This window comes from Vulpes lagopus, chromosome 2, assembly GCF_018345385.1.
Source record: "Vulpes lagopus strain Blue_001 chromosome 2, ASM1834538v1, whole genome shotgun sequence".
NCBI classification, from domain to species: Eukaryota; Metazoa; Chordata; class Mammalia; order Carnivora; family Canidae; genus Vulpes; species Vulpes lagopus.
The window spans coordinates 57276715-57296119 of NC_054825.1; the positions used below are offsets into that span (position 1 = coordinate 57276715).

The 19405-nt window shown below is 43.0% G+C and overlaps 1 protein-coding gene across 4 annotated transcripts in view; it reads right to left on the reverse strand.

The window, feature by feature from the left end:
* Positions 1-3416: 3416 nt before the first annotated feature.
* Positions 3417-19405, reverse strand: part of GCNT3 (glucosaminyl (N-acetyl) transferase 3, mucin type) — a 52775-nt gene continuing 36786 nt past the window's right edge. For 2 of the 4 annotated variants that reach the window (XM_041743975.1, XM_041743976.1), the window contains exons 3-4: positions 8243-8429; positions 3417-6534 (exon numbers count right to left, since the gene is read on the reverse strand). In XM_041743975.1, coding sequence (XP_041599909.1) covers positions 5161-6480 — 1320 coding nt within the window. In that variant the 5' untranslated portion in view covers positions 6481-6534; positions 8243-8429 and the 3' untranslated portion in view covers positions 3417-5160. Of the gene's footprint in view, positions 6535-8242; positions 8430-9832; positions 11224-12051; positions 13144-19405 lie in introns of those variants that run through there. The other 2 variants (XM_041743977.1, XM_041743978.1) reach the window with 2 other exon arrangements.

The window sequence follows — 19405 nt, forward strand, 5'->3', positions numbered from 1 at the left end:
TTGGGACAAGAATATGTTCAATGACAAAAACTGATGGAATCCTATCAGCAGAATCCAAAATATAGGGAACTATAGAGGAAAAGACCTAACTTGTTCAACAAATTGCCAAAAATACAAAAAAAAAAAAAAGTGGAAGAAGAAATCTCTAAAGATTTAAGAGTTCAAGTCACCATTTCTGTAGACCTTAAGAGACTCCTTGAAGTAGAATCCATCACACTTCAAAGTGGTCCCAACACATGAAGAACATGACATTCCACTATACCCCTTAAATCATTCCAGCACTGTCCCTTCCCCTCCCACCTTATTCAGATAAATTTCATGGTCCATTATTATAATCACTCCCTTGCACATAACATCAACTCCTTTGGCCCTCTCTCATACTTGCTTGGGTAAGTCGCAAACCTGGGTAAATCCTGCTCTATATGCCTGTACTCTTGCAGCTGAATGTGGATGAATGGCCGATTTCTTTTTAGACTTGCTCACCTTAATGTCATTGGATGACATTAATCCTTAATGCTCCCAGCATCATTTATTCCCCCATGGTCTAGCTTCTTTTCCAGTTTCCAATTTGATACAATTGGACCTTCTCCTCTTCCCAACACTTTGATTATCTCCTCCATCTTCATTTGATAAAATCATTTTGCTTTTTATTTCACTGAACAAAGATAATAATTAGAAGAAAACTTATAAGACTACCAAATGGCTAATAAACATATGAAAGGCTACTTAACATCATTAGTCATCAAATGCAAATTAAAACCACAATCTGATACCACTACCACTCACCAGAATGGTTAAAATGACAAAGCCAGATAATAATATAGTGACTCCTCAGAGATACTGTGGGTTGGGTTCCAGACCACTGCCATGTAGCAAATATCACAATAAAGCAAGTCAAATTAATTTTTTGGTTTCCCTGTGCATATAAAAGTTACCATTATGCTACACTGTGGTCTCTTGAGTGTGCATTATGTCAAAAAAAAAAAAAAAAAAGTTTGTACCTTAATTTGAAAATACCTTATTGCTTAAAAAAAAAAAAAAAGTGCCAATCATCTTCTGAGCTTTCAGGAAATTGTGATTAATTTGCCGGCAAAGGGTCTTTGTTTTGATGATGGCTGCTGACTGATCAGGGTGGTGGTTGCTGAGGTTGGGGTGTCTGTGGCAGTTTCTTAAAACTAAGACAATGATGAAGTTACCTCATCAATTGATTCTGTCACAAACAATCTCTCTGTAGCATGCGATGCAGTTTGACAGCACTTTACTCACAGAACCTCTTTCAAAATTGAAGTCAGTCCTCTGCTGCTTTATCAACTAAGTTTATGTAATATTCTAAACCCTTTGTTGTCATTTCAACAATCTTAGCAGCATCCTCACCAGTAGATTCCATCTCAAGAAACCACTGATCAGCAAAACAAATATAATAATGAAAATTTTGAAGTACTGCAAGAATTACCAAAATGTGACACAGACATAAAGTAAGCAAATGCTGTTGGAAAAATGGCACCAAAAGATTCCCTCAACATAGGATTGCCACAAACCTTCAATTTGCGGGGGAAAAAAAAAAGACGTGCAATTCAGCAAAATGCAATAAAGCAATGTATGCCTATAATAATGAGGAAGCACGTGGAACTTTCACAGCTTGCTAGTGGAATTCAAATTGGTAGGCCATGTTGTAAAATTACATGACATTATTCACTAAACTCAAACATGTATACTTGAGTACATACAACAAACTTAAAGACAGACCAAATCATCTGTGGTGTCAGGGCTGTAGTTATTTTTGCAGCAGCAGGGGTAGTAACTGGAAAGGGATACAGGGGCACTCTGGGTTGCTGGTAATGTTCTGTTTCTGACCTAGGTTCTAGTTACACAGGTGTGTTCACTTTGTAAAAATTATTGGGCTATAGATTTGGGATTTTTGTACTTTCTTGTGTATTATACCTCAGATAAAATGTTAATGAAAGAGAAAGACATTCCACAAACTCACAGTACCACATGGACCCATCCATGTGCATCTGACAACCTGTCAGCAAATCCTCAAACAACCTTCAAAGCATTTCTAGAATTTGACCACTCTCACCATATCTACTTCTGTAACCCTGGTCTAACTCACTTTCACTAGTGCCAGGATTATTTCCATAACCTCCTAACTGGCCTCCTGCTCCCTACCACCCCGCCCCCATCCCTCTCCCAACCAGTCTGTTCTCAGTGGAGCACTAAAATGTTAACCAGATCAGGCCAGTCCTCTATTCAAAAACCTTCCAGTCGCCTGTCTCACACAAAGACAAATTCCATGTAACAGGTTACAAGGGCCTTCACGGTATACCCTTCTCCCCTGTCCTGGTACCTCTGCTCCATTTACGCTAGCCTCCTTGCTGTCCTCAAATGTGGCAGATGAGCTCCTGCTTTGGGACCTTGCAAGTCTCCTCTTGGCCTAGAATGCTCTTTCCTCATTTATCCTCATGGATCATGCCCTTTAGTTTCTTCAGATCTTGACTCAAATGTTGCTTTTTCATCAAGGGCCTCCCTGCCCACAGTATTTACAATGTTAATCACTCTCCCTCTCTACCCCACTCTCTTAAGGTCTCTATCACTTACTTCAATTTCTCTCTAGCACCATCTCCTTCCAATATACATATATTTTACTTATCTGTTTACAGTAGTTTCCTGCTAGTATGTGAACAACAGGAGCATGAGGATTTCTGTTGACTGCTATATCCCCAGTGTCAAGAACAATGCCTAGTAAATAGTAAGAGCTTAGTTAATGTTTGTGGAATAAACACAGGAGTTATGTCAGTCCTCGTCATACACTCAAGCTTCATAGAGACGGGAACGATATCTTAATCATCTTTGTAATAAATGACTGAATGGAAGAAAGAACAGATCTTTGGTCCAATTAAGGTACTTAATTAAGGCAGTGTGTATAATTGTTCTATTTTTAATGCAAATACTTGACCTCTCCAAATAAGTCAGGCCATCTGTTCCAAACAGTATTATCAACTGCCTTTTCTTCCTTAATGAAATTTTCACTCAATCAAGAGCAAAGATACGATAGGCAGGGCATACAACAGAAATATAGTTGTTAAAGCAACGCTTACCAAATCAAAAAGAGGAAACACTCAAACCTTGAGAGGTAATACAAACATCATTGCTCAACTCACAATTTTTCTTGATCAGAGGAAGGTTAAAGAAACAGGTATGACTCAGAGGAAAGGAAAAATCAACAGATATGATGGTTTAATTGTATGAATTCTAAAATACACTAAACAAATGGGGGAATAATTTGACCCTTCTGATATGAAGACCTCGTGTTATTAAATAGAGAGCACCTCCTATTCACCTGACTATACTTCTAGAGAAAATTTCAGTGCTTGGAAAATTCCAACAACTTATCCCCCCAAAATGACAAGTCCACATTTTTATCTTTAAGAATTATAATTTATTTCACATGATAACTTACAGAGGAAGTTGACCATGAGACCAAAGACCCGAGTTCTTTTTCATATGCACTAAGGGGGGCTTTTCTGCCCACATCCCACAGCCCCCTCAGAGGAGGAACAAGGACAGTCACAAAGGCTAATAGAGAGGTACATGATCAGCACTGCTGGGAACAGACCTCACAGGGCTCATCTGCTGGGCACATGGCTACTCATCGGTCATCTCTGGTGGGGCTGGGAGTAAGGTGAAGAGGACTCAATATTGCAATGTAGGTAAGGTGGGGTGGTCAAGGCCCATTACCAAAGGAGTACAACCCTACAAAAAGTAACTTATAATTAGAAAATTCACTGTGTCAGTGAGTTGCAGGAAAAGTTGATTGTGAGAGAGAACTTAAATGAATCAGAGATGGACACATTAGTGACATCATGACATCACAGGATCATTCAAGTTACATCAACTTGTGTATAAATCCCTTTTCCACAGCATACCATACGCAGAAGAATAGCTGCACTATGTATAAGATATGCCTCTCTTTTTATATAACATCCCTTGCCCATCACAGAGGAGTACGACGAATAGCCGACTGCCTTCCAATTGTTTAACATTCATCTCTGGATCTTCAGAAAGAAATCTTTCACTGGGCAACATCTATTGGGGTGGGAGGGAATACACACACACAATTGTCTCCCCACAAGGAAATGTATAAATCACAGAACTACAAATAGCGACCCTTCCATTCATATACTTAAATAAGAGTTTTGACTAACAAGGTCTAACCTGGAATACCCAGACTTCCTGATTTTGCTAGGCAGTCCTAGTTCATGCTTGTTTCCCAACATAATTATTAATAGTGTGGTACCCCTCCTCCCCATTAAAATGTGTTCCAGTTTGGACAATAAATTCTATGATGGCCTTGCCTAAATTGCTATTATCTTTCTAATGTGACATTAATCTTTGGCTGTGAAGATGGCAAAATTAATGCCGTAACTGACCCATGAGGATATGGGTGGTCAAATTGGTTAAATTGTCCTGCTTTTTCCCTTATGGGGAAGTCATGAATCTGTCAGTGTAAACAAATGAGGAGGGCTTTTAATAATGAAAGATTCAATTCTGTTCCTCTATATTTTGAATATGCTATTTGCATACCCTGCCCTGATCACTTTGGAATAATGGAGATTCTCTTGCCAGCCACCAGGGATTTTAAATGTCACAAATATTTACTTTTATCTTATTTCTGGCTTGCTAGACAAAAAATAGAAGTAAGGGCTTTGAATCAAGAGCTATTTATTTTTAAGTTAATAGTACAAAAAGGCCCTCTTTCCACTAAAGTCCCACCCCATCCCCACTACCAAAGCCTAGAATTATTAGAACCAGCGTTCACACAGAGTAGAAAAGCAGACACCAAGCATTCAACTTAAATCCAGGGTGCCCTGCCACACTACCCTCCCCTTACTCTCCCAAATCGCTGTTTTGATTCTGACTCTCACTCTGTGAGAACATCAGTGGGAGAGCTATTAGGAGTGAGGTGAGTGCACACCCAGTGTTCACCCAGGACAGCAAGTAATAAGGCAGGAGGTCTGCTTACCCGCACTCCCATAGCAGCCCCCTGACTTGGGGATCCCAAAGATTTTAGAGCCCCACCCCACCCTACTGTCCCAGCACCCCCTGGGCATGTCTGCATATGTTCCTGCCCCACAGGTAGCAATATTATGATGGGATATCTCAGAGTTCAGTCCCATAGATGGCCTTATAACGTAAGTACTCTTCTAAGCACTGAAGAACATTGTCATCCACCTTTGGGTCAAACTTGTTGGCCAACAGGTGATGGTTTTGAAGAATCCAGTGCAGGTCCCCAATCCCATAAATACAGATAGACCGCTGGTGGATTCCAGAGCAAGGGGCATAAGGTGCCCCCATACTGATGTCTCCCTCATGGCCTTGCCACTTGACCAGCCTGGCAATGGCTATCATGTCTGAGATATGAAACTTGGGATGGTAAGGAATGGAACCGGGCATCCATGGTGCACGCTGAAGGGTGGCCCATAGATGCTCATCGGGGCTATAGGTGTCCTTTACCCATTCAATCAGTCTTCGAGACTTGGGGTTCTCTAAGACATGTCGGACGAAGTCTCGAGAAGCCACAATATAGGCATTCCCTGTGAATATAGGTATATTCTCAGGAGGAGGATCCTTCATCTTGCTGGTTATGTACAATGTGTCTGTCACCTCATAGTGATATTTCCAGCGAGACTTTTTGTACTCAGTAGGTTTTTCTGACTCCATACTATTCTTCCCATTCAACATCTTGAGGGCCAGGACTATCTCCGCATTGGTCTTTATAGGAAAGTCTGTCCCACATGTATTTAGTAAGTATTTCCATGGCACTGAGCTCCGGAGCAAGTCTTCCATACAGTTCAGGTCAGCCTGCACCCTGGACCAGGAGGCATAAACCACCCGAACCAACTTACTGGCTATGAAGACATTTGGGAAGCATGAAATAATCGCCTTGACTGCCTCTTTGAAAGTTTCTGGGGATTTCTCATCCACATGGACACAGTATATGTTCTGAGGAGCATACAAAGCTCGCAGCAGTCTTTCAAAGTTTTCTATCTTCTCATGGACCACCATAGAGTATGCAATTGGGAAGTCTAACTCTTCTTTGCTCAGAGGGAACCGTATGAACTTCCTTTTGGCCTTAAAGTGCTCACAGTCTCGGGTCATGTTAAGGTAGTCCATGTCTGTTAAAGGCTTCCGCTTCTTCTTGACCTCCAGGTTGTCCAGGAGAGCCTCCGACACTGCTTGCCAGTCCCCTCGGATGATCCTAGAACAGTTGATGGATCTCTTTGCTGGCAGCTTCAGCGACTGGTACAAGATGTCCCTACAGTGCTGGCTTCGAAAATCTCTGGACTCCAGATCCAGGGAGTCAAAGTCACATTTCAATCTAAGAGAAAATCTCAGAGCAACAACAGCCAGCAGCACATAGCAGCCCAGGGCCCACAGGTAATGCTGCCGGCAGGGCTTCTTCCACCAAATCATCTTCATGGAATGAGAAACCAGTGGAGTTTGGGCACAGGAAAGCAAGTAGAGGATGGAAGCCTTGGACAGAACAAAATGCCTTCAATTACAAACTAACCCTGAATGTATTCACAGGAACAGCAAGTTCAACTCCAAAGTGATAGCAAAGAGGTATTTCTTCTCTAGACAGGTATCCTTGGTCAAGACCTGCCTAGGAACCTCTTCCTCCCAGCTTGTCCATGGAGGTCTATAACTTGACCCTACAAACTAGTTGTTCATGCTGGGCTCCAGATCTGGCTCCACCTCCACCCCAAGAGAAAAAGACAGGGAAGCAGAACTGAGTACCGCTGACGTTGAGTAAGAGGAAGTCCCTGCCCACCTTTCATTCCTCCGTCTTCACCTCCACCCTTTACCACTCGGTTTCTAACACAGCTCTTATCTGAGGCCTGGAATTTTTAATCATTGTAGGGAGACAATCCAGGAAATTCAGACTCTCAGCATCCATTCTAGAAATGCAAAGATTTAAATCCTTTTAAAAGAAAAAGTACAGGGGCTCTTGGCTGGCTCAGTTGGGAGAGCATGCAACTTTTGATTTCAAGGTTGTAAGTTCGAGTCCCACATTGGGCGTGGAGATTATTTACAAATAAAGACACTTGAAAAAAATAAGTAAAATCAAAAGTACATTGCTAGCTCTTGTTTGGCAATTTGTTATTAGGCTGCTTTCACCACATGTAATTCATTGGTTAGGTGTGGTATCTAGCCACCCTTAAAAAAAATGTTCTTAGGGATGCCTGGGTGGCTCAGCGGTTGGGTGCCTCCCTTCAGCCCAGGGCATGGTCCTGGAGTCCTGGGATCGAGTCCCACATCGGGCTTCCTGCATGGAGCCTGTGTCTCACTCTGCCTGTCTCTCTGTCTCCCTCTCTCTGTGTGTCTCTCATGAATAAATAAATAAAATCTTTTTTTTTTCTTTTTTTTTTTTTTTAATTTTTATTTATTTATGATAGTCACACAGAGAGAGAGAGAGAGAGATGCAGAGACACAGGCAGAGGGAGAAGCAGGCTCCATGCACCGGGAGCCCGATGTGGGATTCGATCCCGGGTCTCCAGGATCGCGCCCTGGGCCAAAGGCAGGCGCCAAACCGCTGCGCCACCCAGGGATCCCAATAAAATCTTTTTTAAAAAAAAAAAAGTTCTTGAAGTACAAAAAAATTGGATATAATCAAAAAATGCATGGTAATCATTCATATAATTAACTCAGTCTATCCAAATTTAAAATATATCTATACTCAGAGACATACAGAGCTATGCATACACAACATTTAATGAGTGCTTTTTATGGGCCAGAAATATTTCTTTACATTGTCCAATTTAATTTTCACAACACACCTGAAGTGCAGTGTTATTAGGCCTCTTTCACAGATAGGAAAACAAAAGCTAAATAACTTGCCAAATACCGTGTATATTTTAAGAAGGAAATATGGGACTCATCCCCACACCCCTTATCCCCAGGTTTTTTTTGTCCACAAGCCTAATATTTCTTCCTCCAAACCACAGCCACCTTTTAAATAATACAAAACAGGGTACTGGGTACCATCAAAGAAAACCACATGATATGGGGGGGGGGGGGGGATCCCTAACAGGAGCAAAACAAAATGTGACAAATCTTCCCAACAAAGACTATTTTCCTTTGTTGTATTCTCTTTCTAAGCATAAGATGATGCCCTTCTTGGTCATAACTTTTATGGGAATCTAAAAGGAAGAAAAAAATGAATCATTAAGAAAATTCTCACCTTTTTAACACCTTTGTTCTTGCTTAGGAAAGGTCACTTGCCAGGGTATGATTGTTTCCAAGAGAAGATGGACTAGAATCCATGGAAGCACACATGTGAATGCCACATCCCCTTCTTCTAACCCCTCCAAAATGTTTCCTGATATTCACAAGATGTCCACCAACAGTCTCAGGCTCCTCCTCAGTCTCTGCAAAGTAGAGAGCAGCAGGTGGCTCTATCACCTTCCAGTTTCCTGCTCCTAGATAAGAGCACAAGCTCACATAATGTCATTCAAGAGCATATGCTCAAGTATGCGTCATTCGGGGAGGTGAATACGGCAGGAAGAAAATGCTGGCAGTATCTGAGAACACAAGCAGGTATTTTGGCCAGAACAGCCGTCTGTAACCATGCTCTCCTGCCACAAAATCATTCATAAAAACCTGTCAATGCTCACACAAGAACCTGAAAGCTTTCCCACCTCCCTTAGCAAGGAACCATAGAAACACAGATACACCCATGCCTCAAACCTTTCTTATTTTTCTTTTTACTTTAGAAAAAGTCCGTACAACCAGAGTTTGTTCTCCAAATGGCAACTGCTAAAAAAAAAAAAAAAAAAATCCATTTACCTGTCATTCATTGTTGTTAATAATCTGTGAGTTGTAGAAAATACCCACAGGGTTCCGAATTGTAGACCTCACTCACTAATGTCTGGGAGTCTAGGGTCTTGGTGGTGGAGGGAATGGATTAATGTTTTGGGCTGTTGAGACTTCAGCAAGAGCCCCAGGGGTGGCTTGGGCAATACAGGGGGGGCGGAAATGGCTTCTTCAAAACTGCTTATACCGTTTGCCACTATTTCTCTCCTGAACCCAACCCTCCCCACCCCCACCACCTGCCCCGAACAAAGCAGCCTTCCTGGCTAAATATTTGAGAGGGCAAATTTAATATAAAGAACTTAAATAGATATAAAGTTAAACAGATAACTGCAGGAGAGAGGGAGGGGTGTTAGGACACCCTAAATTAGGGAAGTAGCAATTGCTGTCACTAGCCGGAGGAGGAATGAAGACAAGTTTTGGGAATTTTTTAATTTAAATTTTAGGAAGAAGGATGCCAAACAAGCTGAAACTCAAGACCTCTGAGATAGGGACACCAGCAGCTCCTCCTGGGGTCTGGGGTCTCTGACCTCGGAGGAGGGCCTCCGGGCTGAGATCCCACCCTGACGTCTGCCCACGGTTACTGTTACTGGATTCAGCGCAGTTACACAAAGACGCCGCCCCTGCGAGGTAAACAGGCGTTGACATGGTGATGCTCACAGAAGCAGGAAGTAGACTGGAAGTAAACAGGAAGTAGGCAGGAGGTAAACAGGAAGTAGGCAGGAGGTAAACAGGAAGTAGGCAGGAGGTAGACAGGAAGTAGGAAGTAGACAGAAAATAAGAAGTAGACAGGAAATAGGAAGTAGACAGGAAGCAAGAAATCCCGCCTCCAGTCCCTCCAGCGCCCCATTGGCCGAGCCCAACTGGGGGCGGAGCCGACAAAGCAGAAATCCCAGCTGATTCCAAAATGTGGGCTTCATCTGAAGACAATGGCACAGTAATGGAGGTGGGTCGCAGTTACCTCCTCCCTGCAAGAACTGGTTATGCAGCCACAGTATAGTCTAGGGAACTTGGGTCTTTTCTTTTTTGGGGCCTCTTCTGCCTGTTTCTGACTGTGGAGATGGAGACAGGCCAATGGCCAGGGAGCCATATAGGGTCATCTGTTCTCCCACTTTTATGGACCCCACTCCACTGGCCCCGTCTTCTGTCGGCTTCCATCATTCAGAGTCTGTGTGGCTCTCTCCTCTGAGCTGTGACATTTCTGAGGCAAACACAAGGAAATGGCAAACGCCCATTCAAGTATCTGAATCTGCAAAAATCTCTCCAATTTCTTTATGTATGACTTTTCTTTGATGGCCTCCTCCAAGTCCCACCTTCTTACCCCTAAAAATCATACCACAGAATCTCTCGATTAAAGGAAAATTATAAACATTTGATTTTTAAGGTAACCGAAATAGGTATCCACTCTTATTTGCTAAATATATGCTAACATAACTTCAATGGGTTGTAAAATAAGATGAAATCAGAGAGGGAGACAAACCATAAGAGACTCTTAACTCTAGGAGACAAACAGGGTTGCTGGGGGGAACGCGGGTTGGGGGATGGGGTACCTGGATGATGGGCGTTAAGGAGGGCACTTGATGTAGTGAGCAATGGGTATTACACAAGACTGATGAGCCACTAAACTACTTCTGAAACTAATAATACATTATGTTAATTGAATTTAAATTTTAAAAAATCAACTAATTGTAGATATAGTTGGTTGAGATAATCTACATAGTAGGAACACCAAGTAGGTAGTACTTAAAGGCACACCTGGGTTTGGGTAAGACAGTGAGGGCTGAATCCCGGCTCTGTCACCTTCGAGCTGTGTGATGATGGGCAAATTCTATAATCCATCTATGCTTCAGTGACTTCCTTTGTATCATTGGGACTAATACCAATACCTATTTTATAGGATGGCTGTGAGGGTTAAACATGATAACACATGTGAGAGACTTGGCCTAATACCTGCCATATGCAGGTCCTTGATGAAGCTCACATAGGCTCCAGTGCCAGCCCACAAAGGCCTGTTTTACAAACAGAACAGCTCAAGGAGGGTATAAGTAGCACTCTTGAACTCTGGATCAAGCAAAGGTGTTGATGCTGGTAACGTGGCCAGATGGGTAGACCTAGACCAACAAAAGGCCTGAAAATGTCCCCCTCTCTGTGCCCTGAAAGAGATTCAGTTTAAGTGGTCAGCGTGAGCCCTGCAGGGATGAAGGGCTGAGCTGCAGCTGAGTCCAGGGAAGTGCAGGAGAAGGAATGGAATGGTTGGAGGTGCAGGAGAATCAGGAGCCAGGCAACCTGCAGAGGTCACTCAGACGGACATTCAGGATGGTCGCAGCTTCCACACTTGCAGTCCATGCTGGCCTTGAAGAAAAGATAGGGGTAGGCGAGAGGGAGGCAGCGGTCCCACGGTGCCTGGGAACCAGGCTGTTTCAAGGCAGGACACCAGACCCAGAGCCCAAGGCCCTTCATTAGAGTTTCTTCTACCCCTGCTGAACCTGGAGGCAAATGTGTCCTAGAGTTCAGGATGACAGGAAGTTATTTACGGTCCCGAGCACTGAAAATGATGAGGGCACTCACCTCCCTCGACGATCAAAAATAAAAGCAACACGAAACCAGATAATAAGTATAAGAACACAGCTATCTTTGCTCCCTCAGGGACCAGTAAGATTCATGAGTTCAGCCTCCCCACTGGGGAAATAGCTTTGCTCTCATCCCCAGAGTTTTGAATTATAAATCCTTATATGATTGTGGGAAGACCTAGGAGTTCTACCAAGAGGGAACCTGGACACTCAGCCGGGTTCCTCAGGGTACATCCAGAAGAATCCAGTGGAGTTCAGCATTCATTTGGATGAAGGTTTGGGAGACCCTACAGTCCTAACAATAGAGTCAGAGGAAGGCCCAGGGCACCAGAATCTAAGCATTTTAAGCTGAATTAACAGATTGGCAAATGCCCCCTTTCATCACCTTTTTTTTTTTTTTTTTTTTTTTTTTAATGATAGTCACACAGAGAGAGAGAGAGAGAGGGAGGCAGAGACACAGGCAGAGGGAGAAGCAGGCTCCATGCATCGGGAGCCCCACGTGGGATTCGATCCCGGGTCTCCAGGATCGCGCCCTGGGCCAAAGGCAGGTGCTAAACTGCTGCGCCACCCCGGGATCCCCTCATCACTTATTTTATATGGTGATGTTTACCTCTGGGAGGCATCAAGCTTCATCTCCTCATCAGGCCAGTAGCTCCTGGAAATCCTGTTCTTTCTGACTCAGCACCCGGCATTGTAGACATTAGAATTCTAAGGCTTCCGGGGAAAGAAATGCTACACTGTGATAGCAGACAGCAAGGGCAACCCCATGCACTGACAAAGAAGGGAATGTGACTCAGCGAGGCAGAAAGTAAGAATAGATAAGCAGGCACTAAGCCAGGTTAATGTGTTACTAGTGGAAGAGCGGGAGCTGGGATTTGAAAGGAACCATAGGTACTAAGGATATGCTCTAGGTCGGTGGGCTCTTGGGGAAAAGGGGGCTTTGACATCTGGCCATACAGCAGTGGTTAAAAGACCCAATATGATCAACTCTGTCTCGAATCAGGGCTGGACGACGAAGCCCACGCTCAGCCGCGGGGTGCTGGCTGGCCAGGTGCTCACCAGGCCCTACCCCTCCACACCCCACAACCTGGAGTATAAAAGGAAAAGAGATTCAAGAAAGAAAAAAAGACACCTCCCCCCCACCCCCCGAATTCAGTATGTACTTATTTGCTAGATGCAGGAAAGACTTCCCAAACTAGGAGAGAAAGCCTTCATCTCTTCAGGTGGATACAATCCCACCTGCTCCCTCCTACTCACCATCCCAAGGCAGATCATCCACTCTGTGAAGGAGGCCTTATGTGCTCCCTTCATCCCCCCAGATCCCCAGCTTTGGGTGGCACCCCTTTTCTACCAAAGCCAGGCTCGGGACCACAGACCCAGAGGGCAGCCACAGCCATGTTCTCCATCTGCTGGCCTCATAAACCTGTCAAAATGCACTGGATCTCACTGTGGCATGGTGGGGTCAGCGTGAGGACCCACAGGCGGTAGGTTCCCCAGAAAGGTTCCCCAGAATGAACAGAAGCCTCAGTGTCCCTGGGAGGGTCTATCTAAGTACTAGAGTCTTAGAACTATGACTTAACGGGTATAGGGGACCCTTGAACAAGACAGTTTTAAACTATGCTGGTCCACTTAAATATGGATTTTTTTTTCACAGTGCAAGACTGTATATGTGCTTTCTCTTCCTTATGATTTTCTTAGTAACATTTTCTTCTCTCTAGCTTACTTTACTGTAAGAATACAGTATATAATACATATAATATACAAAATATGTGTTAATCGACTGTTGATGTTATCCGTAAGGCTTCTGGTCAACAGTAGACTATTAAGTTTTTGGGGAGTCAGTACTTAGACATGGATTTTTGACTGTGCAGTAGTAGGGAGAGCAACTCTCAACTCCATATTGTTCGAGGGTCAACTGTAGCTACTGGAATTAATGGGTAGAGACTCCTGGAAGTAAGCTATGCACCGAGCTGAAGCTAACTGAAATCCAAACAGGGATTAATTAAAATTAAAAGGATTAATTTTGCTTAGGAAACTTTCTCAAAAATAACCTGCCATAAAAGAGATTTGGAAGCATGGTAATAATGAGATTAAGGTGGCTCCCATTGTGTCATTTAAAAAAAATTTATTTATTTATCATGAGAGACACACAGAAAGAGGCAGAGACATAGGCAGAGGGAGAAGCAGGCTTCCTGCGGGTAGCCCGACGTGGGACTGGATCCCAGGACCCTGGGATGATGACCTGAGCCAAAGGTAGACACTCAACCACTGAGCCACCCAGGTGCCTCCATTGTGTCATTGAGAAGTAACCTAAATGGAACAATAAATGTCATGCGACATGGCAGTGCTTCATTCATTCACCCCAGTTAACGACTGTTGATTGAGGATATTGCTAAATTTTAATGCTGGAGATAGAGTTGATTGAGATGGTCTCTACGTTCAAGGTGCTGATAGTCTGAAAATAGATCACAGTGCCATGTGTGAGTGCAAACAGAGATGTGCACTGGATATAACAGAAGCTCAGAGGTTAAAACTAAAAAGGGAATGGTTAGAAATACAAGTGCAAACAAATAAGTACGAGTGATAATGAAATCTAGGGGGAAAAAAGAATGTATGTTGCTGCCTCCTGCATTGTCTAGGGAAAGGTCTTGGCTAGTGGCTATAGTATAAACAAATATATGGGTTAAAGAAAATGTTCCCTGAGAGAAGTCATTTGGGAAAAGAAAGTTAGATCCCTACCCTATACTGTAAACATAAATTTCAGATTTAAATCTAAAAAAGAAAAAAACAGTTCTAAAATTTCAAGATAGTGTATAGAATATCTTTATGATACTCAAGAAATTCTTTTTAGTATTACACCAAGACCAGAATATCATAAACAAAAACAAGATAGATTTGACTATATGGAAACCATAAACTAAAATATCATTGGAACTGAGAAATGGGACTTCTGGGAAAGTTCTCCTTTAAAAAGGAGAAGCTAAGTCCTTCTCTACCTTCTTTGGGAATTCATGAATGCAGATGTAATGGCTGGAGCTTCAGCAGCTATATAGGACCTTGAGGCAACATTGAAAATGGAAGCCATGAGTTGAAAGTCCATTTTTGGACGCCTACTTCATTTATAGAAAAGAGCAATAAACTTATTTAGCCACTACTTTTTCAGGTCTCTGATAGCAGTCATTCACATATTCCTAACTCATAGTGAAGCGGTTTCTTAATTCAGGAACATTTAGAATCCTAGGTATGAAAAAGGCACATGTTTCAGGGGACTAAGGAGAAGGTAGACAGAACAGGAGCTCTAATTCCCATTCTCTCTACCACCAGCATCATCTCTTGTTTCTTATGAAAAACACAGAGCAGGGGGTGCCTGGGTGCCTCAGTTGGTAAGCATCTGATTCTTGATTTAGACTCAGGTCAGGTCATGATCTCGTGGGTCATAGGATTGAGCCCCTCATTGGGCTCCCTGCTCAGCAGGGGTTCTGCTTCTCACCCTGCCCCTCCTCCCACTCATGCATAATCTCCCTCTCTCTCAAATAAATAAAATCTTTAAAAAATAAAAACGATATGGGTATCCTCTGCTTTCCTCATCCTACATTGACTTCACTTTACAAAAGACCTATATTAGTATGTGTTAAATCTGAAGAGGATTTTCACTTTTACCAAGAAAAAAAAAGAAAGAAAGAAAAGAAAAAAATGTTATCATAATAATATAAGTCTTTCAAAAAAGCAAAGTGGCTTAACAGAAACGTTCAGAAAGCAGGATGCTCTTCCTTTTACACCTGTGCCTTATGAAAGTTTTCCCAGGCACACTCTACTTTCAGACAGTGGGGGAAACCCGGGCTTTAGTCAAGTTCCCATTCACGATGCCACGCATCCCATCCTCTGTGCAATCTTGCAGAGATAAAGGGCATCTCACACCAAGCTGACCCAATTACACTTGTGGGAATATTTTTTTAAGTTAAGGGACTAACTCACTTATTGGTTCTGTGAAAGCCAAAAACCAGGAGAGGTTAGAAGATGGTGCTTGTGAAGGGAGACAGAAGTGCCACTGGGCAGCCCGAGGGCAGGCAGAAAGCAGAAACACACAGTGAGGAGCAAACAGAAGTAATTGGGGGAGAATCAGGAAAAACCTGTTATGTCACCAAATGAGTAGCAGAATAAGGAAGCCAGGCCTTGGTGGGGTTAAAGCAGGCAGGATCCTAACGCCGAGGGAAAGACACACATACAAATAGGACACCACTCTGGAAGGTGTTGGCTGAGGCCAGAAAAGCTCGGATGAACTGGCACCCCATTCTCCAAACCCATGGACGGAAAGTTTTCTGCTCTGTCCTTTGCAACAGAAGCAAATGGGGAACAGGATGATATCTGGGATTTAGGCACAAAATCAATTTCCAGGGACTGCCCAGGGCACAAACTGATCACCAACCTGTGTAAAAATCTTCCTCTCCCTTGCCATGTGACTTCAATTAGCTCCTGGCTTCTCCAGGTCTCAGTTTACTCCCTGTGTTGAAACTCTAGCCCTAAGCCTTGGCCCTAAAGCCCTAACCTCTGAATTGGAAAAACCAGCTCTTTCAATTCAGAAATTCTCTGATCCTGCTGCCTGGCATCTTTGTCCTGGGAGCAGCATGTCTGAGCCAAGGTTCAAGAATCCTTATTTGGCAGCAGAGCTCACCAAGGAAGGAAGGAAGGAAGGAAGGAAGGAAGGAAGGAAGGAAGACAGAAGTGAGGGGCTAGCTAGGAAGATTCTGGAAATGGAAGTCCATGTGGAAATGAGGAGGGCCCAGCCAGGTCAGTGACAATGGGGATAAGAAGATCAAATAGAGAGAGACAGGAAGAATTTATTTTTTTAAAGGATTTTATTTATTTGAGAGAGAGAGAGAGAGAAAACACAAGCAGGGAGGAGAGGGAGAAGCAGACTTCCCGCTGAGCAGGGAGCCCGATGCAGGGCTTGATCCCAGGACCCTGCGATCAGGACCTGAGCGGAAGGCAAGTGCCCTGAGACAGGAAGAATTTAAAAGCACCCCAAAGATAGATCTGCAGAGACTTGAAAACCAAATCTGAAAGCTCAGAGCCTTCTGACCCAAAGTTCACGATGGTGACCACAGGTCAACAGGTCACACGAGCTTGGAAAGGAAAAGTCAGTCATGCTAAAGTATGATTTTCACAAAAGTTAAAACTATGAGTCTCCACACATATGCACCAGAAGCTCATTCAATTCACTCATTAAAGGGAGAGGAGAAGGAAGGAGGTACATCTGGCCCAAAGAACATCCTAAGAAACCGGCTATTTGTACACATTTATAAGGGAATGTTAAAATAAAGTTCTTAGTTTAGATACAAAACTGGTCAATACCCTCCGAGATGATACAACATCATCACATCCGGGATCTTCTACTGAGCACAAATTATTTGCATCTCTACAGAACAAGACCTGAAATTACCAGGTAAGTTCACTGAGTCTGAGACGTTAACTAATAGGAAAGCCAAACAAATGCTTGTTCTTCCAAATTAGTGGTTCTCAAGCAGGAGAGGTTTTGTCTCCCAGGGGACACTTGATATTATGGAGAGACATTTTGGATCACAACTCAACAACTCTGGGAGCTGGGGCGGTAGAGAGGGATTGGCATCTAGTGGGCGGAGGCCAGGGGTGCTGGGGAACGCCCTACAGTGCACAGGATAGCCCCCATGACAAGGGATTATCCTGCCCCAAATGTCAACAGTGTCAAGGGTGAGAAGCCCTGCCCTAGATAATTACCCCTGGAAGGGCTTAGGAAAGAATGCCCCAGAGCACAGCATCATTGAGAAAATATGCTGCCCATCTTTTTTCTTATTTATATGTTAGAAATAATTTTTAGTGATAGTAACCATCAACCATCTGCCTTAAAAGGAAAATCAGGTTTTTAAATTTTTTTTTTTTTTTAAAGAGAGAGTGTACAAGCTGTGGGGAAGGAGCAGAGGTAGAGAATCCCCAAGCAGACTCCCCACTGAGCACAGAGCCCACATGGGGCTCAATCCCACACCCCCCAGATCATGACTGGAGCTGAAACCAAGAGCCAGAGGCTCAATCAACTGAGCCTCCCAGGCTCAAAAGAGAAAAGTAGACTTCTTTTTACAAACATTTCACCCGAGTCTTTTTTTTTTTTTTTTAAGTTTTTCTACTTAACCTTAAGGACAAGAGAAAAATTCACTTAAAACAGAATGTCCCTCCCTGTTTACTGGGCATATGGTCTGATTAAGCTCTCATAGCAGGTGCTGTCCAAATTTTTGGATTTTTCTAGGGATTTTTCTAGGGAGCATTAAAGTACCTGTAGATTTCTCAAAAACAAGAATATTTAACTGAAAAGAAAGCAAGAACAAAAAGATGCCCTGATGTAATTGGAGGAAGCTGAGAGAAGTGACAGAGGTATAGGTCACAGGAAGGACAGACACAGGAGGAGACAGGCGCTGATGACCACGCCAGCTGATCCAGTCTGGACACGTCATCTTCCCTCTTGTCCCTGCTTCTGCCCTGTTATTTCCAAATCTCTGCCATCAGCACCAAGGTCATGCTTTTCAATCACATCTTAGGCTCTTCTTTCCCTCCCATCTACGTGCACGCACTCAGTAAAGCATGTGTGGAGCAATCATTGCTAGGCTCTGAGCAGAGAAAGAGCAATAAGCAGAACAGTGTTTCTGCAGACTGCCAAGGTCCTTGGATGCCTTCTTGATTAGCTCTCCACTCCCGTTCCTCTCCTTTCTCTCCCTGGTTCAGGCTCTGCAGCCATAGCCTTTTATTCCCTTCCTCCCAGGGTAGCTTCTCCTGCCTTCAGATCATCACCCTAAAGCATAGCTCTGCCCGTGAAACTCCCTGCTAATAACAAATCCCAGGAACTTCCCTTTGCTGGGGCTCAGAGAATAAAATCCAGTCACCTACACTCAGCAATCAGACTCCTTCACACTTAACTCCCAGGCTTCCTTGCTCACCCATACTGCCTCATAAATCACCATTCCTGGCTCGCAGGACAAATGGCAGCTCATTTTTGGCAGCTCCCTCATCTGCAGGTATCATAAGGCACCAACCGATACTCTGTCATGCTAGAGTAATGTTTTTTGGCTCCAAAATAAATATTCCTAGTGTGAGAAAACAAATTATGATAATCTACAGCATGTCTTCAGGAGACACTTTTAATATATTTTTCATTTTAAAAATAAATTCTGATACTTCTAAACATTTAAAGGTATAGTTTTAAAAACATAAATTTTAAATAATAAGTTATTTGGGGGAAAAAGATATTCTTCAAGGGAGCAAGTGCTAAATTTTTAAAAAATGATATCTTCACAAAGAATATTTATCATTCTTTCGACCTGTGCTGGATACAAGGATATTCATGGTGGACCAAATATAGGCCCTTACCTCAAGAACTTTAACGGATAACTGGAGAACCAAGGCAGGCATTAGATATGTGTAAGGTGTTTTGGTAGTAAATATGTGGCTCAGAAAAGACCCCTGAAAGTAGTTACATCTAGGCTGAGACCTGATATTTTTATCTATTTATTTTTCTCATTTTGTTTGATAAGCAGAAAGCTTAAAACCTGAACAGACCAATTACTAGTAAGGAGATTGAATCAGTAATTAAAACCTTCCCAACAAATATAAGTCCAGGACCAGATGGCTTCCCTGATGAATTCTGCCAAACACAAAGAAGAATACTTACTCTCCTCATGCTATTCTAAAGTTAGAAGAGGAGGAAACACTTCCAAACTCATTTACAAGTCCAGCATTACCCTGACATCAAAATCAGACAAGGGCACTACCAGAAAAGAAAATTATAGGCCAATATCCTTGATGAACATAAATGCAAGAACCCTCAACAAAGTATTGGCAAACCAAATTCAACAATATTTTAAGAGGATCATATACCATGATCAAGTGGGATATATTCCAGTGATGCAAAAATGGTTCAATATCTGCAAGTCAATCACTGT